Source organism: Anabrus simplex, chromosome 1 (assembly GCF_040414725.1).
Source record: "Anabrus simplex isolate iqAnaSimp1 chromosome 1, ASM4041472v1, whole genome shotgun sequence".
Lineage (NCBI taxonomy): Eukaryota > Metazoa > Arthropoda > Insecta > Orthoptera > Tettigoniidae > Anabrus > Anabrus simplex.
The window spans coordinates 586171133-586199027 of NC_090265.1; the positions used below are offsets into that span (position 1 = coordinate 586171133).

At 39.7% G+C, this 27895-nt stretch overlaps 1 protein-coding gene across 1 annotated transcript in view; it reads left to right on the forward strand.

The window, feature by feature from the left end:
• The first annotated feature begins 218 nt into the window (after positions 1 to 218).
• Positions 219 to 27895, forward strand: part of LOC136880930 (uncharacterized) — a 168125-nt gene continuing 140448 nt past the window's right edge. Inside the window, exon 1 of the mRNA XM_068229012.1 lies at positions 219 to 258. Coding sequence (XP_068085113.1) covers positions 219 to 258 — 40 coding nt within the window. The remainder of the gene's footprint in view (positions 259 to 27895) is intronic.

The following is a 27895-nucleotide window of genomic DNA, read 5'->3' on the forward strand; positions in this document are numbered from 1 at the left end:
GATACTTGTACTCGATTCGTTTTAAATATCCCAGACCAAACTCATATCAGCCCTTTCCTCTCTCAGCTGTCATAGCTAAGATGACCGAACGGCGTAAATACCACGCTGTTTCTCACCTTCACAGTGCTCAAACCTGTAGAAAGTAGATCTCACTAACGTAACAAAACTAATGTTTAGCAATGAAAATAATTTTAGTGATAACAGTGATATAAGTGAAAATGGATATCAAGAAATTGGACCTCATGGCAATGCCCCCAGGTAATTCAGGCAACACAAACATTTTGTTTAGTTACTGCGAATTCCAAAACTAATATTTAGTTCTTAATTATCAATAAGGATGCAAAATTATAGAGGTTAAGTAAATTAATTGTAGTGATAGTTAGAAATGCGATGTTTTATATGCGATGATTATACTATATGCATACAAGTTACATTATTCTATAAATTGTATAACGGTGTTTGCATAATATGGTTTGGCATAATAGCACACTTCATAGCCTGAGCCCTGCCAAATAAGAAAGGCAATTAACTAAACTAAAAATAAATTAAGCTGATATCTCTTGGAGAATAGTAAAACATGATCCTGTGGTTGATATTGGTTTTGGGTGGAATTCTGATGAAGAACTTGAGAATTCACTACTGAGTCATCTAACAATATCCTTATTTAACATTTTCAACCAACAAAAATGGAAATGGAAATGGCTTTCGCTGTGTTACCAGCAGACAATGTGTGTTTGGTCATAACAATCATTACCATTAGGCAGCGTAGATTTATTCCCACCAAAATAGACATATGTCTATCCGTCTGTGTTATGTCTACATATTACGTGCTGATTACCATGAGGGGAATATTTTATAGAGGTATTAGAGACCAGGTATGGAATCATACAGTGCCATTATAATGAAAGTGAGCCATTCATCTCACATCTTGTACAAAATACATATATATTCATACATACATACATACATAACTGTTATGTCTTTCAGAATTCAGTCTGCAATCCTGTGTAAATTAACTAAGTGACTTCATAATCCTCTCTTTGCAACTAAATATATGGCTTCATCGAGTTCCTCACTAAATCATTCAAAACAGTCTAATTATAGGGCCTACGTCTCCCACTGTTGTTCTTACCCTCCATGGCTGAGTCCAATATTCTCCTAGCTGACATTTCCTTTTCCATTCGCCTCACGAGAGTCCATCAGAAAAGCCGGCGTATATGTACAGATTCATCCATCGTTTTCATTCCCAACCTAGACTTCATATCTTCATTGCCAGTTTCTTCCTGCCATTGTTTCCATCTGCTTGAATTGGTAATTATTCTCGTTAATTTTATGTTTGCTACTTCCAGATTATGAGCAAAATATCCTGAGTCCACTCAGATTTAACTCATGTACATCAAAGTCTGTCTAAAAAAGGCCTATGTAGAGAAAGTTTCGTCCAAAAGGAGACTTATTTCTTATAGAATACCGCTGTCCGCAACTGTTAGCTTACTGCATTAGCTTTCCTACATCGTGATTCAATTTAACCTAGTACACTACTACGTTAGGACAATATACACAAGTTTAGTTTCCCTGACCGGACATTCAATCTTCTTAGGTTTCTTATACACATTATTGTGAACAGAACATTTAAAACTCTATTCTCAATACATTTAATTTAGGTGTCTATTTCTTACTCTAGTAGCAGCGCCCTTTAGGGCCATTCAAAAATTAGTTCTCAGTATCATGAAACCTCAGTAGTAATACGATAAATCATTTTTTTCTCTATAGCACAGTCCACTTCTTTGTCATCCCCCAAACATCCCCTCTCAATCTAAAATCAGCTTACTTCCAAAGCCATTCCATGTACTGAAACCCATTCCTTGTAATGAAGTCTCACACTACCTTTGGCATGTGACAAAGAACAAGATCGTGCTGTAAAGTTTAAAACTCGATTCCGTATTACTCCGGCAGTCGTCTATTATAGCTCAGGGGGCAGATATTATTCCAGTATTGAGATACTGGTGCATCGGTTGGTAGAGAAAGGAACTAAGTTACATTTTACACGTTTTCGTATTTTTCGCGAATTATTATTAACTTGACCAAGACACGCCGTCCTGTGCAGAAAAGAGCTATTTACGTCGTATTCTAAGGGGGGAAAACTCAGATCAACATCGTTTAGGCTGTAGAATGTAATGAAATGGAAATGAAATGGCGTATGGCTTTTAGTGCCAGGAGTGTCCAAGGCCAAGTTCGGCTCGCCAGGTGCAGGTCTTTTGATTTGACTCCAGTAGGTGACCTGCGCGTCGTAATGAGGATGAAATGAGGATGAAGACAACACATACACCCAACCCCCGTGCCAGCGAAATTAACCAAGGATGGTTAAACTTCCCGACCCTGCCAGGAATCGAACCTGGGACCAGTGTGACCAAGGCCAGCACGCTAACCATTTAGCCATGGAGTCGGACGTAGAATGTAATGTTTCATTGTGACGTTTTTCATCACAATGTTAGTGGACATTAGTATAATAATATTCTCCTTTTGTGTTTTCACAGTTGGTTTCCCAGCTAAGAAACTCTTATAACGATAGCGCACTATGATAAAATATATATCTGTATCTTAGAAATCAAATTATTTTCATAAAAACTTCTGCTATATTTGCTTAGCAATTCCATAAGTCGTTCGAAAGAGTTGCTAATAATTTTGTATTCATGATGTATAGTATATATGGACAGTTATTTATCTCATCAACTAGTATTTGTACTGGAAATGAGTTAATTCACTACATTTTTGATTTGTAAAATGTTTTGCCATCTGGGGGAGGGCCAGTGGACAAAATGTTGCCAATCTAAACACCATCATGGTCCTTAACTTCTACTGTACTATTCTTCAACTTAACAGATATGAATTTCCCATCTAAATGATACCCCCACAACTGAATCGCTCATATGGAAAAGGCCACATGCCCACTTTTCTTAAAAAAAGTAATGTTAACTTAAAAACTCTATAAAATCAGGCTACACACATTTGGACCATAGTATCATGAAATGATGAGCTCATGTTAGGATTTAAGGCTCTGGAATTAAAGATACGATCCAAGTTGTTAATGCATCATTTGATTGAAAATATGGGACATAAGGTAGACTGTGGCGCTTGGTGGAACTGAATTAAATACGTGGAGTACAGATGGAGGTGGGCTTTTAAGAAGATACGATTTTTATGTATGTGGTTTGCAGTTAATGAAAATGAGAAATGCAGGCCTTCGGTTCAAGTCTGGAAAGTGTACCATATTTTATATTAGTTCCATACATTTGTCTTTGTTTGTTTGTTTGTTTGTTTGTTTGTTTGTTTGTTTGTTTGTTTGTTTGTTTGTTTGTTTGTTTGTTTGTTTGTTTGTTTGTTTGTTTGTTTGTTTGTTTTATGAAAATGAAAAACACTTCCAAACTTCAACTAATGCTTACTAATGCTCTTCTCTTCTTTTCAGGTAAGAAGCTGCCAGTCTATGGGCAGGTAGTCCAGAGAGCAAGTTTTTGACTCTCGATTCCACATCAATCCCGGTGGTGAGTGAGACGAGCTCCTCAGTTATTTCTCTCCCGCACACTTGTAGGAATAAGACCAACTATAGTCAACTACTTTTGTGAGCAGATTACTAGTATTCTTATCGCCACTCGTCGCACTGTTCAGCAGCTGGCGAGTTATACCACCAGTACTCGGTGGGACTTAATGCGATAAGTTTAAAAAATGTATCGCCTTTGAGAAACTAGTTTCCTTTCAAACACAATCCGTATTTTTTTCCTTCACACGAAATATTTCTAATGTGTAGTGTTATTGGATTTACATTCTACAAACTTTTTAAAGGTTTTCGGAAACGGAAAGGTGCCAGAATTTTGTCCCACGAGAGATCGTTTTCGTGTCAGTAAATCAACCGATACGAGGCTGTCGTATTTGAGCTCATTAAGTACCACCGGACTGAGCGAACTTCAGTTCAGAAGACCAGCGCTTCACCACCTTGAGCTACTCAGCCTGAAGGAACAATTTATTTATTTATTTATTTATTTATTTATTTATTTATTTATTTATTTATTTATTTATTTAAACTTTCTACAAATAAGTTTCTTTCCGTGTCCTCAGAACAAATTATTGCCCTATTGATGAATAAAGTTGTATTAATTGCTTCGTCAGGAATTTAGCCAGTTTGTCTGTTACCGCATGGCATAACTCCACAGGACTTCCCAGTACATTAAGCAATTTGTTCAATTTCACTGTGTAGATGTCATTTATCTCCCATAATATCAACAAAATAAAACTTAAAAAATTCAGCGCGAACTTTTGTCAAAAAGCTACGTAAACACCCCCGAATAATTGAAATCATTACTAATGTCTGTAGATATTGGTGCTCACTCGTGTACCTCTATACCCGGCCGCTTTTACACTCCGGAATGAACGGTGTAGGTTGAGTGAACCTCAGGCCAATGTACCTCACCATAAGTGGAAATACCGTTTCTAAATTCTTCGACCCCATGCCCTTCCGGGTGAATCGAGCCTCAGCTAGGCAGCCCGTGGAAAGACAACACTACGCAGCTAAAATTAAACAACCTACACACTCATCAGATGATGAGCTGGTGGCTACCTTGCTCCTAACCTATTAAGGATGCATAGTAATCAATGCATGCACTGAGGGAGTTGACCGCGCCGTTGTGGTTCCGTAGCTGTGAGTTTGCATTCGGGAGATTGTGGATTCAAATGCCACCGTCACGCCAGCAGCCCTGGAGATGTTTTATCGTGGTTTCCAGTTTCAATCCAGGCAAATGCTGGGGTTGTACCACAATTAAGGCCACGATAATTTCCCTCCTAGTCCTGTCCCTGCCTTAGGCCGTGTCGCCGTAAGACCTGTCTGGGGGGGCAGAACGTAAAACCAAAAGAAAAAAAAGTTAGTGGCTTTACACCCTACAGAATATGTCTAATGGTTTCGGAGACACCGTGGTGCCAGAAATTTGTCCTACAAAAGTTCTTTCAAGTGCCGCTAAATCGACCAACACAAGGCTGGTGTCTTCGAGCACCTTCAAATACCACCGGACTGAGCCGGGATCGAAATCACCAACTTGAGTTGAACTACTCAGTTTGTTTTCTCAGAGATTATGCCTGTTGCTCACGGTAAAATTTTCTGTCAAATTTATTGTACAATAATTAAATTTTACAAAATTTCTGTTGCTCACGGTCAAGTTCAAGTTTTATAAAACCTTTGATAAAACTTTTCATAAAATAGGACATGTTCTATTCCGTAAAATTAATTTTACGAAACGAACCAATCAGCGAAGCTGACATCATGGTGATGCTGGCGCTACGTCGTGAGAAGATTGTGAAGCTCGATTGTAAACAAACACTTTCTTCTAAAATGGCAGGATCCGGGTGGACTAAGGAAGCTGTTAGTGTTTTACTGATGAATACCAGAAATAGCCTTGTTTGTACGAAGTTAAAACGCCACTTGACCACAGCAGAAATGCAAGAAGAGGGGCAAAAAACACAATCGGCGAATTCCTATATGAATACTGGTCTTCTAACCTCAACTAATTTTCGACCAAGGACCTTCTTCTCTTCTTTTGATCCAATCCCGGGTCCAGCATTTCCTGGCATTTCTTTTCTTCCTTTTTACCACTGTACAACATATAATTGCAGCTAAAGCAGCAAGTTTTGCTTTGTTTGTTGGAGCCATACACTCAAAAACATTGTAAGTTGAACAGCTGATTCTTGGTTTAAAAGTTTATCGATAGATGGCAGCACATACATATCTTAGTTCAGAAGTATATAGATGGCCGTCCTGATGTTTCCACGGGTTTTATAAAATAATTTTACCGTGAGCAACACAACTTGTTTTCACCAAATTTTTATAAAATTAATTGTACAACAAATTTTACGAAACATTTTACCGTGAGCAATAGGCATAACACTTGTACAACCAGGTTGAGATGAAAATACAATACTGCTTTAATACAAACGGTGTATCCATCAATGCACTCCATTACTCTTAATTTTTCCACATCAGTATATTACTGCATACTTATTTTCACCTAGGCCTATATGATATTTATTCTCGGTTTCATCCCTTTCTAATTCACGATATTTGATAAATCAATGACTTGCTGCGGTTGAATGAGAGTGGAAAAATTGTTAAATACGGCCTGACCTCACGGTAACGTAATATAGCGTTGGTTGGAGCCACGCTGTATATTATGGATGTCTGCATGATGTATAGGATCATTCAGAAGCCGTGTGTGTGTAAATTAAATGTAGCTGTCCATAAGGTAATCTTAATGAAACTAGGTCTCAAATAACTAAGAAGTTAATAAAGTCAAATCAGTGAAGCGAGAATTTGTGAAGGACTGAGAAGCATTACTGGATAGTTGCTTCACCTTCTCTATTCTAAACTATGGATTCAAATCCTGACACAGCTGGTTGCTATTTAAGAGTATTGAAATTTGTAAGAACAATGTCAATAGTTTTACTGATACTTTAAAAAGCGACCTTCCAGATTCTGATGTCTCCAAAACTCTGTTTGTTGACAGGGTGTTGAGATTATTATTTTTTTTTTTTTTGCTACTTGCTTTACGTCGCACCGACACAGATAGGTCTTATGGCGACGATGGGATAGGAAAGGGCTAGGAGTGGGAAGGAAGCGGCCGTGGCCTTAACTAAGGTACAGCCCCAGCATTTGCCTGGTGTGAAAATGGGAAACCACGGAAAACCATTTTCAGGGCTGCCGACAGTGGGGTTCGAACCTACTATCTCCCGAATACTGGATACTGGCCGCACTTAAGCGACTGCAGCTATCGAGCTCGGTATTATTATTATTATTATTATTATTATTATTATTATTATTATTATTATTATTATTATTATTATTATTGCTACAGCAGAGGTGGGCTTTACGGGAGTGAAAGTGCCTCAGGGCTTGACGATATAGTCACGAGAAAAATCTAAGTCTTCAAAATTTAGTTCAATCATTTATGATTTATGTATAGGATCACACCAGGAGCATGTATTCTCCTCATATAAACTCAGCAGCTAGCTACCTGTATCCTAGTTAGCGATTAATGTATTTTTGACGCTCGCGGTCTGATTGATAATAATTACAGTTATGAGCCTGACCTCGGTGTGCGCATCATCATTACTTGCCACAGAAATAATAGCATATACACCAGTAAGGTAAAAAATTGTTATTCATACTAACAACGTAATGCATTCAAAGGTCATGGATAGAGTTGCTGATAATTCTGCTCTCATCTGAGTTTTTAATGGTTTCATAATTTGTTTAAATTAACTGTTGTGGCAGCCGTACTAATGGAACTTGTATTTAATTACATCAGTAGTTTCTATTATCTATATAAATAAAACTGTAGGGGGTCAGCTGTCTGTAATTTTGTTTGTTTTGCGAAATTTTCAGATATTTATCCGTTTTAGGTCAACTCAAGACCGTATCAGTGGTTTTATACGTATATTTTTCGTGTCTGTTTGTTTGTTCCACCATCACGGCGAAACAGCAGGATAGATAGCGACCAAACTTCATATTTTTCGTTCAACCCAGGGAAGGTTTTGATATGCATATCATTTAAAAATCTATGAATATACGTGGGGTTTATAAGAACACCAGAACAGTTTTCTTCCATATTCTCTTATAGGCTACTATTGATTTTCTGTAAAATCCGTTGACTGTATGTGAAACGTCCCTTTATTATAATAAACTCTCGTTATGTACATAATTTCACTTACTCTTTAATGACGAAGAAAATTACTACTGTATTTCCTGCGGGTCTCATACTCTGCATTGAGTTACCGACAAAACGACAATGAAGCTACAGGTTACCATGGCAACGTCTCTGACAACTTGCCAGCAGGGAAGTAACGTATTACTATTTTCGTCATCATTCCTGTAAACTCGTGGTTGTTCCTTAGGTAGAAAGCAAGAGAGACGTCAATCGGCTATTCTGAGGGATATCGGCGGAATATCCTTGGAAGTTAGAATCGCCCTCGAATAGCACTAAGGGGCGTTGTTAATATTTGAACAGTACCGCGGAGTGTAGTCCATTATTTCACACCGTAAAGTGTTTTCTGGAATTTACTATAATTTTTACTGTATTTCTATTCTACTGTTTTCCGCCTCAATTTCTTGCCTCTGCCTTGCCTCTTGAGGATTAATTATATCACGAGTCATCTTCTTATCTGTTTACCTAAGAATCCCTGCACCTAAATTTCTCCTCTGTTATCGACTTCTTACATCCGTGACTCATACCATCACAATTTATTGAGGGGCATTTTATTTTCAAATACATCCACTTTAGGCTATATTTACATAGTTCTCCTATACGGCTGTCCTCAGTTATATTCCTATTTTCTACTAATTTCAACTTCCTCAACTGTATTACTTTCTTCCTTAATTACTCCGTATATATGCGAGTGCTAATCCCGAAACCTAGACACACTTTTCTTTGAGGGAAAATTCCAAGCTGTTCAAATGTACAACTTTTGGCCCCGAATAATATCAAAATATGAATGCATTTTAATGACAGCGCAGACCTTTGTTTTGTGGTTGTTGGTGGCTAAACGATAAGTCGTATTGTAAAACAGATAGCACAATCGCCTTTCAATTTGGAGAGATCTACAACTTTGGTCCTATGACTTAATGGGATTGTCGTGTCCCGATTGTTAATACGTTAGATTGCGCTGCATTTCTCGATTGAAATCAAAGCTCTCTAGCTAGATTGTCAATGGATTAGGAAAAGGGGCCTGTCTTTATTATGAAAACTCTCCATCTCTACTGTGAATGGCAGTTGCCAAATGAGCCTGCCGTTATAGTAGAAACTCCCGAACTCGATTGTGATTGGCAGTAGGAAATGTGACCCGCTATTATCAACAGAACTTCCCCATTGCCTCCCTTACATCGGAAACAAAGATTGGTGTCCTCCCTGTTTTGTTTCTCATATAGCACTGAGAAACGTGCAATTTAATATAATCTTACTCACTTCCTTTACAGTAATTTACGGAGAAATCCGTATACAATGTAAAATACCGTAGCGGATTACGGGTACATGTGCTAATTATAAAAATAATCCCATGAACAAAGGAAAGCATGGATTAGGTCAGTAAAGATCAAACTATATCTTCTCCATTTTTGAGTAAAATAGTCTTCGAAATAAATTCGTAATTGAATAATAACAATATTATTAATAATACAGAGAAAACTAGGTGAAACGTAATACTTCGGAAAACAATAGCCTACTCCATCCACGTAGAAAAAAAGAAACAAGAAATTTGCAAATAATCTGATGAGATATATTTCAATAACAGTCCAACACACAGATAATTAATGGTGAAATCATATCGCGGCCTCACATATCATGATGATAAAAAAACTCGTGTCCTCATCCCGAGGTGGTGCAGCTCTTTTCAGGTACACCCCATTGGAGGTGAGCTGCATGTACCATTTCAATCACATACCAGCCCTCCTGCCACTCTTAAATTTCTGGCAGTACCGGGAATCGAACCCGGGCCCCCGAGGACGGCAGCTAATCACACTAACCGTTACGCTACAGAGGCGGACATCATGATGATGATGATGATGATGATGATGTTTACCGAGCGATTTGGTCGTGCGGTTAGAGTCGCACAGCTGTGAGTTGCTATTCCGGAGATAATGCGTTCAAACTCCACTATCAGCAGCCCTGAAGATGGTTTTCCGTGGTTTTCCATTTTCACACCAGAAAAATGCTGCGGTTGTGCCTTAATTATGGCCACGGCCACTTCCTTTCCACTCCTAGCCCTTTCCTACCCCTTCTTTTCTGTATGACCTATCTGTGAACAAAACCGTGAAGCAAAATTGTGAATATTATTATTATTAGTAGTAGTAGTAGTAGTAGTAATAGTAGTATTGGCACTGGCCATAATTTCACTCTCGGGGGCACACGTACCTCGCAGCCCAATAACGTTTACAATATGCTCAAGTGGGCAACGTCTCATTGAGAGGAACGGGTTTTACTTAAACCAGACAGTCGACTTACTTGTGAGTGAAAGTTTTAACTGAAAGTTGTTGTGGCAGCGGTACTTCAGACCGACTGTACACTCTTGTGCAAGTAATACTGACTTCTAACTACACGTTAACCGCTTGGTAGTTTACAGAGGAATGTTATGTGGCCCAAGACACGTAACAAAGATGGACCAGGATGTTGAATGCTTCCACTTGGATCACAGTAAAGAGTTCATCGTGTGAGACAGATCATTGTATGCTGCTGTATGTTTGTGTTAAGTGAAGACGTGGAGGGGGAGGGGCTTGGGACTATCCTGACCATCAGTCCCGTGTACATAGTGTGACTGAGGCCGTCTGATAACTTGGTGATTGTGGAGTCTTTCCTGGAGTGTGTATTTGTTAAAAACACGTTCAGGACAAAGTGTAACTCCGGTCGTCGTCATCGTGGTCCTCTTAAGGGAACTGTTTAACTAGGCCTATTGTAATGCATCTTGATGGTACTTTCAATTAAGTATTCTTAAAACATATATCGTCGCTGTTCGGTCAAAAGGCCATATCTCACAATACTCTTCCTATCCTTTATTTCCCTAAAGACTGGTCATGCCTCCCAGCCACATATGGATATCATACGCCATCCATCAGAACAATTTTCGTTGTGTTCATTTTCATATGCTTATGTGTAAAGAAAAACGAACCCTTAAGTACATTATACCGTAGGAGTGCGTAAATAAGTCCTGCAAACATACATTCTTAGCGTGTTGTCCAAAATATGATTTCAAATATAGAATGTTCGGTTAAGAGCAAAATTTAGGCAAACAACAATTTAGTGGCATGCAATTCCGTTATACTGGTACGTAATATTTCCAAGCAACGTGTTCCTAAATCATCTTAAATATAAAATATTAAGTAAAGTGGTCTCAAACTTTCTGATACAGTAAAACCTCGGCAAGATGGTGTACATTCTTCTTCAGATTTTCTAGAGAATAATCTCCTTGTCATTCTTCGTGACAATATTAATTGCGAACATAAATTCCTCCACTCCTAGGTGCGATTACCGGTTTTCAACGAATTGGGATTGACATCTCTTAAAATCTATAGAATTTGAAGGCACATTGTAGACACAGCGTTTATTATATTATTATTATTATTATTATTATTATTATTATTATTATTATTATTATTATTATTATTAGTTTATGGTTTACTTAATAATGAGCTAGAATTTTGAAAGATAAATTTACTGTTGCAGGTGTCTCACATTAAAACGCCAATAAAAATACCTCGTAAGTGGCCGACTGAATCAGGATTCAATCACACAATTTGACAGACGAGGCGGCCATCGAAACCATATATGTCGACATTTGGATGAAGTAGAAGAAGAAAGATTGAAGGTCGCTGAGTGGTTACAAAAACTTACTGCATGCTTCGGGAACAAGGTGGCGCCGATCTTCTGATTTCCAAGCAAACGTAGAGGTTACAGTGATGAACTATGGTGTATAATAGATAGCAACAGCTAGTACACTTAAATTGTTTCGGTTTGGTAAAATTACTTATACGGCTGCGTAGGATTCGTCCGTTACCTAATCTGCATGAACAGTCTCCATGGTAACGAGACGATGCGCTTGTCGGCTACTTGCTTCACATTAATTGGAGTAACATTCATATTTCACGATTGGCACCATTGTTCTGTCTTCCGTGAGCAAGTTAACACAAGTTAGCTCATTTTAAATATTTAAGAACTCTTACTCCGGGATCGCTTATTTATTAGCCGTACTTCTCAAACGTAATGAGATTTCTTTTATACCATCCTCTAACATGCGTTTTTTTTTCTTTTTACAATTTGCTTTACGTCGCACCGACACAGAAAGGTCTTATGGTGACGATGGGATAGGAAAGGCCTAGGAGTGGAAAAGAAGCGGCTGTGGCCTTAATTAAAGTAGAGCCCCATTTGCCTGGTGTGAAAGTGGTAAAGCACGGAAAACCATCTTCGGGGCTGCCGACAGTGTTTCCAACCCCCTATCTCCCGGATGTAAGCTCCCAGCTGCGCGCCCCTAACCGCACGGCTATTCGCGAGGTAAAGGAATCTTTCTCTACCACCCTATCAGACAGTGAGTAGAATATTCTGAACATTTATTAATGTGGAATACGACTGGTAGCAAGTATTTGATCAACTACCCAGGTAATTTTTAGCTGAGTCTTTATAGGAGATGGGAATGCGAAAAGAAAGGAGAGAATATTATGTGCGTATATTTTCTTGGCGTTCATCTGGAGTGGAAAATAGGAAAAAAGAAAGTATTTCAAGGAACGAAAATGGTGAATTTCGAACTCATACTTCTCTCGAGTTTATGGTCCACGTTATAAACTATTCACTCGTGCAGTTAGTTAGTTAGTTAGTTAGTTAGTTAGTTAGTTAGTTAGTTAGTTAGTTAGTTAGTTAGTTATGTGTTTAAAGAAACAGAAGGATCCCTCAAAGAATTAGGAAGTCAGCAGGAGATACATTTAGGTCAATGACATGTAAATAATTAACTCCGTGCTCTCCCTAATGAAGACAATAGAAGGTAGATCGTCTTAGATACGCTAATCGCATATAAAGTTCACTCGGCTTCGTATTCGCAATTTGTCAGCCTGAAGGGAAAGCAACGTTGGTGTTCAAGCTAAAAGAGTGTGTCCAAGACCGCTTGTTAGTTCTCAGCGAATATCGATGTATTTTTGTAAATGGAATAATCTACAGCTCGCCATATCAGTGTTATTTTTCTGTGTGATTCTCATAATCACTGTTCTATGTATAGTCGTATAAAATGAGCTCTCGCGTGGAAATAAAGAGTTTCCAGATCCATCTCCATATAATGTATGTTCTTCTACGTGTGAGGAATATGTCTTGAAAGTTCGGCCATACCTTATTGTTACATCCTGCATATCCCTTTCCCAGACTGGCCCTGGCGAGTTGGCCTTGCGGATAGGGACGCGCAGCTGTGAGCTTGCATCAGGGAGATAGTGGGTTCGAACCCCACTGTCGACAGTCCTGAAGATGGTTTTCCGTGGTTTACCACTTTTACACCAGGCTGTACCTTACCTAGGGCACCGGCTGCTTTCTTCCATCTCCTAGCCCTTTGCTATCCCATCGTTGCATAAGATATATCCATGTCGGTGCGACGTAAAGCAATTTGTAAAAAAAAAAGCACGGATGGTACCCGAATGACTCTGACAAGCTTCTAAGTAAGGTAGCTGTAGTTCAGATTCCAGGCAGTACTAGTGAGGTTATCAAACTAGACAGACACGCTGTAGAAGTTCAAAGAACGAGAACAGTTCCCATAATGCTAGGATCTCTATTACCCTTTGGTCTCTTCACCGAAGATTTCCTACTTGGGGGAATATATACCTGTTGTCATGTACCGAATCCTACACTGCAGTCCAGGCTGAGTGATTACATTTGTTATTCCCAGTCCTCCACTTCACCTCTCCTATCTGGTATCTTTTGGTAAACTCTTATTCCCTTCCAAGCTAGGCGAAAGACCTAGGATGTTTCTCATCGCCGAGCGGGTTGAATACGTGTTTCGGATTGCGTAGCTGTAGACTTGCATTCGACAGACTGCGGGTCAAACCATACCGTCGGCATAAAAATTTTCACATCAGGCAAATGCTGGGGCTGTATACTAATTAATTATTGGGCTACTACCTTCTGGATATTCGACTGTATCATACCAGCGTCGCCGAAAGTATGACATAAAATCACTGACAAGATATGTTTCTCCTCTCCCTGACTTTCATGGACGTAATTTCTTTTCTTTGACGAAGTCGGAAAAGTTTCTCTGATTGATATTATAAGGCCTGATAATATCATTACTTTACTACTTAAAATAGTAAGAACTTTCTCGGTCACATAAAGTAGTACCAGTGCCCGATTCCGCCCAGGAAATTTCTTCTTTTTTAATATGGAAGTAGCGGTAACACACAACCCTGTAGATAATCTCTTCGCCTCGTGCCTGACGTCCACAATCTTACACACTTTACGCGAGTTAGTTTCGACAGTATTTTGGCCCTTTAACGTTCTCCCTAATCTGTTAAATACACTCCATTGTTTCTGGATTTGCTGAGATCCCATTTATCTTTGCGAAGGACCCAAGTTTCTGTTGTGCCTTCCCTTCCCGCACATTTCATGCTGCGTATCAGACAACGCCTTAACACTCGGCTACCCGCAACTCACGGCACCCGACACATGATAAAGAGGTTAAGACACTTAGGGACGTCGCTATAGGTGCACTGGCTTGGAAATAATATGTGCCTCGTTGCATCCCACAGCAAGTGTTTTATCGTGACAGCTGTCACGAAAGGTCAGCCATGACATCCCCAGGTTACTGCACAGCTCTCAAGTGCGAGGGAACGAAGTCTGTACTTCAGAAAGTTTTAGCTGAATCATCTTTGTTCGTTTTTCTTTGGATTCTCCCATTTATCACTTTCAATTTTGGCGCATGCTTGTTTTCCGATATAGTGAAGATGAATTGATTGTAAATGCTTCTTCCTTATATAAAGCATACTAAATATGCTCTTGTGCTAATATTGACGCTTTACATATTAATAATAAACAATATTGATATACATATTTTAACTGTATGTCTCCTTGGTTGAATGGTCAGCGTTGAGGCCTTCTGTTCAGAAGGCCGCGGGTTCGGTTCCTGGTCGGGTTGGAGATGTTAATCGCTTCTGATTAATTCTTCTGGCTCGGGGACAATGTATTCGTAGTTGTCCCAACCACACCAGCAACCACCACAGGAACACACATCCCTCCACATAGAGTTGGCTGTAGGAAGGGCGTCCAGCCGTAAAATACAGTCAGATCCACATGTGTGACACTATATCGCACTCGCGACCCCACAGGGGTGGAAAATACGGTAGAAGAAGAATGGTATACAGTTTTATCCATCCACTGTAAGAACATTAACATAAATTTAGTACAAATTGTGATCATTTGATTACAAAATGAAATCAAATGTCGTATGGCTTTTAGTGCCGGGATATCCCAGGACGGGTTCGGCTCGCCAGGTGCAGGTCTTTCTATTTGACACCCGTAGGCGACCTGCGCGTCATAATGAGGATGAAATTATGATGGAGACAACACATACACGCAGCCCCCGTGCCGTTGGAATTAACCAATTCAGGTTAAAATCCCCGACCCGGCCGGGAATCGAACACGGGACCCTCTGAACCGAAGGCCAGTACGCTGACCGTTCAGCCAACGAGTTGGACATTTGATTATAGATTGTAGTATTTGGAATATAAACAAGATATATTTAAACTCTTGAACGCCACACAAATTATTCTATTAGATAGGCAGTGATTCTTTGAGTACAGAAATGAACACTTGCTTAATAAAGACATTATTCAATTTAAAATTTAACAGAAAAAGTTTCGGGATAATACCTTGGGACTCTTATCATGAGTCCAATAACACTGATGGATATCAGACGATATTTTATACAGTAATAATGAACGGTCGGTTCATAACTAACTTATGACTAGAGCCCGGATTTTTAAGCATTGATAGGTTAAAATGCAAACTTACTGAAGCGAGTAGCAAATATAGTCTACCTTCACAACGATTATGCTACGGGGTTTGCATAAACATTAGGGGTACGGTTTATCAGAACCCCTACAATATATGTTACTCTTGCTACACTATGGAAGAGCGGGTGGCCGACACTTCCTACTAACCAAATTAGTTTGCAATCTAACCTGTTACTGCATGAAAATCCGGACCCTACATGACATTTCTCCTTGTGGAACTCAGTTACCTGGCTATCATTAACTTCCCATCTGAGGGGTGAATCGCTGTAGGCTGTCGTGGTAAAATGAATATATCTAACCTTCTGTGAGACCCAGGGTCGGAGATGCAGTGTAGCGTGTAGCTCTCCGTAGACCTTGTACATGTTGGCTCTGATGAACCTTTTACAATCTGCTTTACGTCGCACTGACACAGATAGGAGAGCACTAGGAGTGAAAAGGAAGCAACCGTGGCCTTAATTAGGGTTCAACTGTGGCCTTAATTAGGTACAAAATCGAAAACTACGGAAAATCACCTATGTTGCCGACAATAGGGTTCGAAACCACTGTCTCCCGAATGCAAGCTGATAGCAACATGACCCTAACCACTCAGCCAATTGTTCGGTACTCAATGGGCTTCAGCAATCAAATGTACTTTATGATGCCTGCTGTTTCTTAGTATTTTGCGATGAGGACAGACTGCAAGGAATTTGTCTGACTGTCACAGCGGCGATAGTAACTCTTATATTCATGTCGTGGCTCTGTGGGTACGATTGTCAATTCCCATTCGGGTCGAACGGATTTCATTCCCGATTCTGTCATGGAGATATTTCCTTGTTTAAATATGGGAGCAGCGTTAAGACAGCAATATACTATAGTTCCGATTTTTGAAAAAATTAAAATATTAAGATTTCGGTTCAGAATATTATTGGAATCATATACAGAGAAATAAATGTTATCTACTGTATTATATAAATAAAATTACAAACGTAATAATCGTAGAGTGTAGAACAGAAGAAACAACCCAGAAAGGAGTGAGGTCCTGTTGCAGTTTTCTCCCTTCCCTCCTTTTATAACTTGCAGGAAAATACTGTAAAGAAAAACACAGAGAATTGCCTGAACTTCAAGGTTTGTGAATTATAGGCCTATTGTCTGAAGATGAAGTGGAGAAGTTATTGAGTGGCTCAGCAGTGGAATTTGAAAGTTCTGAAATACAGCAACCTCGAGTCAGCAGATTTGCTAGCACGTTAAATAAATCCTGCGGGACAAAATACAGTACCATACACAGAGAACGTAAAACCAATAACGTTATTTTTAAATTATTATTATTATTATTATTATTATTATTATTATGTCCGCCTCTGTGGTGTAGTGGTTAGCATGATTAGCTGCCACCCCCGGAGGTCCGGGTTCGATTCCCGGCTCTGCCACGAAAATTTGAAAAGTGGTACGAGGGCTGAAACGGGGTCAACTCAGCCTCGGGAGGTCAACTGAGTAGAGGTGGGTTCGATTCCCACCTCAGCCATCCTCGAAGTGGTTTTCCGTGGTTTCCCACTTCTCCTCCAGGCGAATGCCGGGATGGTACCTAAGTTAAGGCCACGGCCGCTTCCTTCCCTCTTCCTTGTCTATCCCTTCCAATCTTCCCATCCCTCCACAAGGCCCCTGTTCAGCATAGCAGGTGAGGCCGCCTGGGCGAGGTACTGGTCATTCTCCCCAGTTGTATCCCCCGACCAAGAGTCTGAAGCTCCAGGACACTGCCCTTGAGGCGATAGAGGTGGGATCCCTCGCTGAGTCCGAGGGAAAAACCAAACCTGGAGGGTAAACAGATGATGATGATTATTATTATTATTATTATTATTATTATTATTATTATTATTACTATTATTATTATTATTATTATTAACAGCACAATCAAGCTTATGTTGAATGGGATAGATAGAATTCCGTGTGTTCATTAGTTGACACAGAAGGGTGGAAGTAAAGTGTCATCAGAAAAAATCCTGCTCTGGACAGGAGAATTAGAATACCATCCTCCTCTTTTCCACCTGCATAATCTTCTGAAAGAAATATTACGCAGGTTTACAGTTTTCTTGTTAACATCCATACGGATCTTCCACAACAAAATCCTCGGTTATCGAAACATTATTCCAGCAGGAAAGGAACACAAGTCGTGTTCTCAGACACTCACCAAGCCACTTTAACACATATGAACGTGCACTTAGGGATGGTGGGTTGGAACATCACAGCCGGCAGCCCTGATGATAGTTTTCCTTGGTTTCCCACTTTCTCATCATGTAAATACAGAGATTGTATTTTAGGTAGGGCATCGACTACCATTTTCCTGGCGCTGGACTTTTCTACCCCATTTTCGCCAAAAACTTGTTCATCGCTAAACCACTTCTTCTAATGTATCCTCACAGAGGATTGGCGGCCATCAAGAAATAATTTTTCCTACTTTCGTTTCCCGTATCAGAATTGCCGTATCGTTGATGTTGAACCAGTGTTAAAGATTCCACTTCAATGATAACCTTCTCCGCCAGTTTTCCTTCTATCTTGCTTTTTATGATCACTGGTATGAGACTGTATTTACCATTTTGGAAAATGTGACCAAACAGACTGTTGCCCTGTCTTTTTCAGGGTTTAAGACTTCACATGATTTCATAGCATGACGGAAAACTCATCGTTAGTGAGAGTCTACCCACGGCATTTTGAATATTTTTTGGTACAACCATATTTCAAAGACTCCAGTCGGTTCACTGATGTGTCCATTCTTCGAAACGGTAAAGGTGCACTCACCACCCACAACACGTCACGGCACACCAACTAAATTCGAAGCAGAGGTAACGACTGCACATAAGATGTTTTAATTTCAGAGTTAAACCACTGTCAGAGTCCTTGGCTGAGTGGTCAGCGTTGAGGCCTTCGGTTCAGAGGGTCCCAGGTTCGATTCCCGGCCTGATCGGGGATTTTAATCGCGTCTGATTAATTCTTCTGGCTCATGGACTGGAGGCTCGTGTTTGTCCCAACGCTCTCCTCTTCATTCTCACACAACAGAGCCAAATCCACATGTGCAACATGTTTTTCACCCGTGACCCCACAGGTGTAATAATAATAATAATAATAATAATAATAATAATAATAATAATAATAGCTTTACGTCTCACTGACTACTTTTACGGTTTTCGGAGCGTAGTAGTAGTAGTTAAACCACTATCCAGAGAAACTTCTCGTACAATAAAGTCTGAGAATGCTCCATATGCATTACATGCACTTCAGTATAGTGCTTGTTAGTCGCTTGCAGTTGCTTTCTGAAACAACACGTAGCTTTAATTAACTTGAGTCAGTTTCCAATTTGCGTATGAACCCGTCTCACTTCTTGATACAGAAACTAGACGTTAAATTTACAATCCATCCGTTGTTCAAATATTAATTTATTGCTTCCAATTTAATGTATCTTCAATTAGGAACATGGTAACGTTAGTAATCAACATTGATATTTATGAATCAGAGACGGCTAAAACACCAAACTTACTCATGGCGTGGGAAGGGAAGTTCTTTAGGGGAATTTATAAACTTTTGTGTCATAATTTTTAGTAGTAAATTTGAATAAATGTGGATTTATTAACATATTTATGTGGGTTTATTATGTTTCAATAAAAATGAAATTAAATGGCGTATGCCTTTTAGTGCCGGGGGTGTCCGAGGACATGTTCGGCTCGCCAGATGCAGGTCTTTTTATTTGACTTCTGTAGGCGACCTGCGCGTCGTAATGAGGATGAAATGAGGATTAAGACAGCACATACAGTACACCCAACCCCCCGTGCCAGCGAAATTAACCAATGATAGTTAAATTTCTCGACCCTCTCGGGAATCGAACCCGGGACCCCTGTGACCAAAGGCCAGCACGCTAACCATTTAGCCATGGTACCGGTCTTATGTTTCAGTAAATAAGGCACCAACCGAGTTGGCCACGCGGTCAGGGTCACGCACCTGTGAGCTTGCATTTGCAAGATAGTGGGCTCGAACCCCACTGTGAGGAGCCCTGAAGATGATTTTCTGTGGTTTCTCATTTTCACATCAGCCAAATGATGGGGCTGTAAATTAAGACCACGGTCGCTTCTTTCTCACTCTTAGCCTTTCCCTATCCCATCGTCGCTCTAAGACCTATCTGTGACAGTGCGACATAAAGAAAATTGTAGAATAAATAAGAAAAGAAGGTTTAACTATGCTGGACGTGCTGTAAGGATGGATGATAGAAGAGTTGGAATCCCGATCGATCTCGAATTGGGGTATACACTTTAAAAATGACACCGTGTCAGGAAGGGCGGCAGAAATACTTGGGATAAGCTTGAGAAAATCTTGTTACTTTGGCCTCTTGGCTAAGCGGTCAACATACCGCTTATAGGCTAGGAGAGTGCAGGGTTCGATTGCTGACCGAGCCAGGGATTGTAGTCACGTCTGGTCAATTTCTGCAGCTCGAGGAATGTTTGTCTATGTACACACATCGTCATTTACACACAATCGTCATAAAAAACGTAATACATGAATACATTGCTGTATGTAGGGCTAGCGCCAAGAATGGCATCCGGCCGTAAAACTAGAGTAAGTTCATATGCGCAACATATATCATACCCGCGATCCCACCAGAATGTGGTAAAAGTGAACACCAAGAAGTTGTATAATGGAATTTTCGTGTACATTTTGAAACGCTGTAATGCCTACCTGTGTATGATCTCACGACATTTTACCATTGAATTTCGTGGCGAATTTTTTTCTTGCTAGTTGTTTTACGTCTCACCGACACAGATAGGTCTTACGGCGATGATGGGACAAGAAAGGGCTAGGAGAGGGAAAGAAGCGGCCGTGGCCTTAATTAAGGTACAGCCCCAGCATTATCCTGATATGAAAATGGGAAACCACGGAAAACCATTTTTCGGGCTGCCGATAGTGGGGTTCGAACCTACTATCTCCCGAATACTGGATACTGGCCGCACTTAAGCGACTGCAGCCATCGAGCTCGGTACGCGAATTTTGTTACAGTGTTCATTAATATTTAGATTTCTATCCTTGGGTTATGATTTCACTCTGACAGCCACACAGAGAAAATTCTATTAATCATTGGAGAGACGTCAATTATTCATTAATCGAAAACTTGACCACATATGTGACAAGTTCAATAACTTGCTTTGTCCCTTTACGTGGAGTACAGTAAGTGAATATCATTTGCATGTTACTATAAAGCGTGATTTACGAAACATACTTCCAGCTTAAATAAAGTGATATAATGAATGCGTGGACTGTTTGAAACTGATCTAGTGTATGAAAATTGATTGCAAAGTTGTAACCTTTCCGAAGAGGAATTTGTATACCTCAATGTTCTGTACAGCGTGAAGGATGTTTGGTGAATTAGTAAACCTCCAATGAATTCTGAATAGAAAATAAATCTATTTGTAAAAATCCATCGCATTGCTTGGTTTAAGCGATGCAGAAGGGTGAATAGTAAAAAAATGTATTACTGGACAATAGAATACAGGGGGGTGGCGTATTCAATTTTACCAGCGATCCTGATTCATCATGTATATCTGGGTTAAAAAAATAGAATATAGAGTTGCAGATTAGAAACATCGCTGAAAACGGTAAGCCTGAGAACAGCGTAGAAGAAATTTATAGATGAGAGAAAGAATCTCTTATAAAGTATCCTTTGGGGGAATGACTGAGGGCACAGAACTAAATTGTCGGTGCGTCTATCCAGGGACCGCGCGAGTTGGTCGTGCGGTTAGGGCCGCGCCGCAGTTACCTTGCATCCGGGAGAGAGTGGATTCGAACCCCACTGTCGGCAGCCCTGAAGATGGTTTCCCATTTTCACACTAGGGAAATGCTGTACCTGTACCTTAAGGCCACGGCCGCTTCCTTCACACTCCTAGGCTTTTCCTATCCCATCGTCGCCACAAGACCTATTTGTGTCGGTGCGGTGTAAAGTAAATTGTAAATTGCAAATTGTAAAAACAAAAATTTGTAAATTGCAAATTGTAAAAACAAAAAATCTATCTAGGAGTTGCACCTAACGAATTCTGGGCTCGTACATTGGTCAGTCTGATAAATGAGCTGCAAGTTGAATTGTAATATTACACGGTATAAGAGATATAGGGAGTCGAGTCCTTCCATTTCTTCATGCGATATTCTTGTTCATCGAGGAATCGAAACAGTCTTCTTCTTCTTTCTATTCCTGTACTTAATAATAATAATAATAATAATAATAATAATAATAATAATAATAATAATAATAATAATAAATTGTATGATAATTGTGCAGATTTAAAGTTTAAAACAGCAATCACCCCCAACAGAATTTTTTTAATGCTATTCATTCGGGGGGTCGCCCTATGTTATGAACCTGCGTGTATTTGGAAATAGCGGAAGTGTAAATTGTTGAAAGGAACATTAAGGACGACACAAACACCCAGTCCCTAGGCGAGGGATATTAATCATTTACAATTAAAAACTCATTGACCGGGCCGGGAATCGAACCCGGGACGGCCAGGTGATAGGCGGACGCGTTTTCCCCCTACACCGTAGGGCCGGACAACAGTTAGTCTACTTCTATATATGTATTGGTTGTTAAACGTCTGGCATATACGATCCAGGAAATACAATACAATACCTCTAAACCTTCAGAGACTGAACACCGATAATGCCACAAGTATGTAGTAAAAGTATTTGAAATATTCCTACAATCCTTCCCTCCACAATCAGGATGATTTTGCCTGTGAACAGTGAAACAGGCGTACAGATATACTCCTACTGTTCTTGTGTTTCTGCTGCAAAGGAAGGAGCATGCATTTTCAAAAGCAGAATGTAAACATTAAATTTTGTCACCGTTTGGTAATAATACCTTTGGAAACATTTACCAGGCTAACGGCAGGCTCTACGATGGCAAGGCGAAAAGTGTTCTATTGTCTCAGATATTTTAAATAGGTCCGAGAATCGGTAGCTGATTTTTGATGACTGCAGAGAATTCTCTATTTGTGATCCGTTGCGTTTAAAGACCCAAAGTCGGCAATGGAAAGTTTACATCAGAGCTGAACAAAAGTGTCTGTGGTGTGAAAATTAAATTTCTATATTTTAACTTCTTACGCTACCTGTAGGTCTTCTTAACAAACTAAGTTACGTAGCAGTTTAAGTCTTTGCCACTCGATGTCATGAAAACTTCGTACAATTGGTAAGGAAATTAGTGAAAGTTGTAATTGCGTTTTCCTGAAAATAGAAACAGTCAATAATTAATGTCTTCTGAATGATTGCACCTAGAAGCATGAACTCTTTTTTTAAATGTACAGTATATTGTGCTAATTTTAGGATCACAAAAATCTCAAAAATAAAAAGTCCGACATTAGGTCCTTTTCCGCGCAACGGGCCACGTTTGGAAAATAAGAAAAATAGTAAAGAAGGAGGTATACCTGAATGTATTACACCGGGCTGAGTGGCTCAGACGGTTGGGGCACTAGCCTTCAGACCCCAACTTGGCAGGTTCGATCTTGGCTTAGTCCGGTGGTATTTGAAGATGCTCAAATACGTCAGCCTCATGTGGATAGATCTACTGGCACGTAAAAGAACTCCTGCGGTACTAAACTCCGGCACCTTGGCGTCTCCGGAAACCATAAACATAGTTGGTGGGACGTAAATAAAGTATTAACATGATTTATTATTGAATATATTATGTCGTTTTTTTTTTTTTGGGCGTTCATCCGTCGTCAGTGGTCTGAGATGTAATGAAGTGAGTAATGGAACCTTTTCCAAGACATGTGCCTGGAGGTCCTAAAAAGTCTGAGTATCTAGTCTGACTTGGAGCTTCTATCCTGCAACATCTCTCTGATACCCTAACTTAGCCCCTGAGAATCCAAACTCTTTCCAAAGTTGAAAAACTTCAAAAAGGATGTATTTTACATCCGTAAATGAGGTAAGAACATTATCGCAGAGGATATGGCAGGAGGTTTCAAGCGATGGTCACAACAGTGCTTGCAGAAATGTCAACAGAGCATAGTAGTGCCGGATGGGTAACGTTTAAGATTGAATTTGCATCAATGTTTTTTGGAGTTTCTTTTCGTGCTTGTACCTCATATATTAAACTTTCTTTCTTTCTTAATCCGTTTACACTCCAGTGTTGGTTTTTCCTTCGGACTCAGCGAGGGATCCCACTTCTACCGCCTCAAGGGCAGTGTCCTGGATCAGGGAATACAACTTGGAGAAGGAGCAATACCTCGCCCAGGCAGCCTCCCCTGCTATGTTGAACAGAGGTCTTGTGGGGGCTGGGAATATCGGAAGGGATAGACAAGGAAGAGGAAAGGAAGCGCCCGTGGCCTTAAGTTAGGTACCATGCTAGCATTTGCCTGGGAAAGAAACGGAAAACCACTGAAAACCACTTCGAGGATGGGTGGGGTGAGAATCGAACCCCTTCTACTCAGTTGACTTCCCGAGGCTGTGTGGACCCGTTCCGGTCCTCGTACCACCTTTTAAATTTCGTGGTAGAGCCGGTAATCGAACCCGGGCCATCGGGGGTGGCAGCTAATAACAGTAAACATCACACCACTGAGGCGGACTCGTATATTAAACACGTTCAAGAAAGTGAAATTTTATAGTTTTAACATTGCTATTCAACATTGTCACGGGACTTCCAGATTTACATGGAATCCGAACCTCCGGAACGTGACCTTTCAGTTCAAAAATTCCGCGTGCATTGGCCGGGATTTGAACCATAGCCACCTTGTTGAGAAGCCAACGACAATGTCACTCGACTGTCACGTCTTACACGGCATCAATAGTGCGGCATAAGATGATTACGCTGCTGCTCTTCTCCATCTGACGTAGCACGCTTACTTTGTCTAACTTTGTACGTAAAGGAGCATACTTTTTCTTTCTCTGCTTTACACTTGAGGCTCTTTTCTTCAAGAGATTTTATCTTTAATCTGGTCACTCGTCATTCCCTTGTTCATAAGAGTAGGAAGTTAAGGCGGCACTAGCAGAATCACAAGATTATATAAGAACATATTAATTTTCGATGTAAGACCTACCGTCTTATAACTATAGAAGAGGCACAAGTGTTGGAGCAAGCAATTAATTTGCCTTTTGTGTTATACCTAATACACTAATGGGAGGTTCATTTTAACCACTGCACTCTCCTTCTAATTAACTTCTTTGAAACATTGTGCGCCCAGTTTCCAGTAATTCCATTTTTTCCATCTCTCTCTTGCTGTCTCCCTTCTGGCAGTTATTTCCTTTGTACTCTTAACTTTTCACTGTACTTCATTTGTGTAACATTTCTACGTCCCCAACAGACACTCTTCTCTTTTTGTGGTATGAACGTACTTCCGGTCACCCTCTACCGTTACTTTTTGTTTTGTCTTTGTGTATTTCTGCTTCTGGCAACGAGAATGCCGTGTGAGGTCATGGGATTAGGATTTTTAATGGAATCTTGTTCTTTATAGTAAAAGAAAGTTGGTGCTCTATTATAGAATAGAAAATTCGCATCCCCTAGTTCCGGATGTACTGAAGCTGGAAAGAGAGCACTCTTTTATTGCAATACATTAAATTCGCATGTATTATATTTTCCTCTTATAATTATTTGACGTCCGTCCCTCTATAGAATTGTTAAGGTCTACGACAACATGCATCTTCCCTTTTCTTAGCTTATTGAATGCTTGCCTCTGTGCCACAAAGCCTTTTGGAGTACCTTACCATTAACAACACTTAACAGCTGAATTAAGAATAGAAGATAACGACACGACAATGCAACAATTTATACATTACTACATTTGATGTTCTATTTAACGTACTAGTAATTATATTCATTATCCTAGGACAACCATGCCTTTTATCCATCTTATCCTTCACTATTCTCGTTCGTATTTCTTTTGATTTTTTAAACTCCCTTTTTCCACATACTTTCTAAAATACAAAAAAAATGCTATTCTTCCCCATGTAATCCACTCTTTATTTAATAGTTTAACAATTGTATAGAATTCTCTCTCCATTTTGTTTAAATATTAACTTCCCAGATATTTAACTCTCAACGCTTCGGTTCCCCTACAAACTCCTAATAAATGCGCTTCTTCCATTTCTTCTCCACAAAGAAAACACGGGTATTTTAGTTATTTCTCTCTCTTTCTCTCTCTGACCCTATATATAATTCCCATTAGCTACCACACCATTCCTCTTACTTCTCTGTTACGAAGATTTTCTCTCCTAATTGCCATACTTTGTATAATTTTACAAACTTTTAGCAGTGTCCTTTTAGTTCTACATTCTGCCATAATCGTCCGTTTCTCTTTATCCTTCACTCTAACCTTTACTTTCTTAGTGAATTCCTTATATTTGCACTGAATCTCTTACGCCAGTAGCTTCCCATTCCTATTCTGTCGAGCATCCTTTTCACTTTTGTTAGCTAAAATTATCCTTTAAGTGTTCCATCTGTTGCTGGTATGCTAAATTCACTATTTCCCTCCCTTCTCCCCTTCTTAATCTTAACCAATATTTTATTGCTTTCCTGGCTATACCTGCTTGCATACTTATATCCTCACATTGTCTTCCAACTCCGCAATTAGCCGTGCAATCTGGAAGTTCCACAATTGAAGACATGGATGGAAGAAGGGCGTAAGTCAGGTTGTGGCGTTATTCGGTAAATGGCATATATACGTTCCTTGGAGGCTCTTCTAGATACTACCTAAATGGCTTATCGGTAGTGTCAATAGATGGCGTGTGATGTGCTATATTGAGTTGCGCCGTTCTTCCAAATATTGCTCGTGTCCGACTTAAAATACGCTCCAATGCTGACTTAGGGCGAGCCAGCAATCATCACTCATCAGAAGCGAAACAGCTGACACAGGAGTAATGTCAGGAGGAGAAACATCTATTTCAGCAGATGACAGTGAATATTTACCAAATGAAACCTCAGATGATTCGGATACTAAATCATTTCTATCAGAATGATCTGCCGTTCTCAGCCCAGTGTCATTTGCAACACCACAAACAAAAGGACTTAAGATTTCAATTCCAAAGTATGTCATATTATGTCACTCTCCTGAAGGAACTGTATCAGGAAGACAGACTTATAATATTACGTTTCATGACAAGTTTCAGTTATTGAAGGATATATGGTCTGTAAGATACTTTGGATAGCTTTCCAGTCCCACGTGTAGGTATTGAACCCAGGAAATTAAAAGTTGTTAAAGATTTGATTTAGTAAGCTTTCTATGCGCAGGTGCACGTGCATGGTTTGAAAATATTTTCCGGGGAGCTGAATCTGTGGGAATAGGAAATTCTCCATATAGTGACTCCCCTAATAATATGTCGTGGCCTGTCAAATGTTCTTACCTGTAAAACTTGTCTACATGCTTCCAACAATGTAAAGAACATTAATTTTCAATGAAAATGTTTCTTGAAAATGGAATAAGGACGTAACTCCAAAATACAAAATTGACAACAAACCAAAAAATTTATAAATATTTTTGATGTACATATTATGAAATAATCAAGAATGTAGTTAAGTATATTATACCAAAATTTTGTATTTCTGAGAAAAGTGTTTGATGTTGTAATTCTGTAAACACATTTATCTCAAAAGAGTGTTTTTTGAGTTATGCCCTTCTTCCATCCATGTCTTCAATTATTTTGCAGAATTTATTATTTAGTACATCTAATTCTTTTCTCTCTACTTCATTGCCCTACATTTCTGCTCTTAAAATCATCAGTGCATTTAAAATATTTTATGTAACTTGTATTCAGTATTAGGCAGGCATCTTCCCCTCTAAACACCTTGTGTTGAATAAAGCGGCCAACCCTTTCATTTTAGCACGTCGTATTTGCTCATTCCACTTCCCATTCGATGCCATAATTCCTAGATATTCTATTTTATTTACAACTATTTCTGTACCCTCTAATCTCCAGCCTCTTTCATTTTTCTTTGATTCAATTTTTACATATCATTACTTTTGTTTCCTTAATATTTATTTTCAGATTCCATATTCTGCAATATTCAGCAGTTTTATTAAGACTGTTTTGCATACCGCCTGGTGTTAGAAATAAGGTGCTCTATTGTAGCATGGGTTTTATCTAATGATGAGATTGTCGTACGATACATTACACCAGGGTCTCTCAGGGTGCATGCGCCTGGTGCATGCACCGTGCACGGTGCAAAAGACGACTTCGCTTGGCTGACCAGAGTGCAGGCCCCCCACTCATCGATTTGGAGCAATTGCGCTGTCTCTCTCTTTCCCCGCGCCTGTCTCCCTCGCTCCCCCTATCTCCCTCTTCCTCACTAGCTCCGTAGTGCTCCAAATCCTAGCTGAGTTGAGCCGAGCTTAGCCGAGT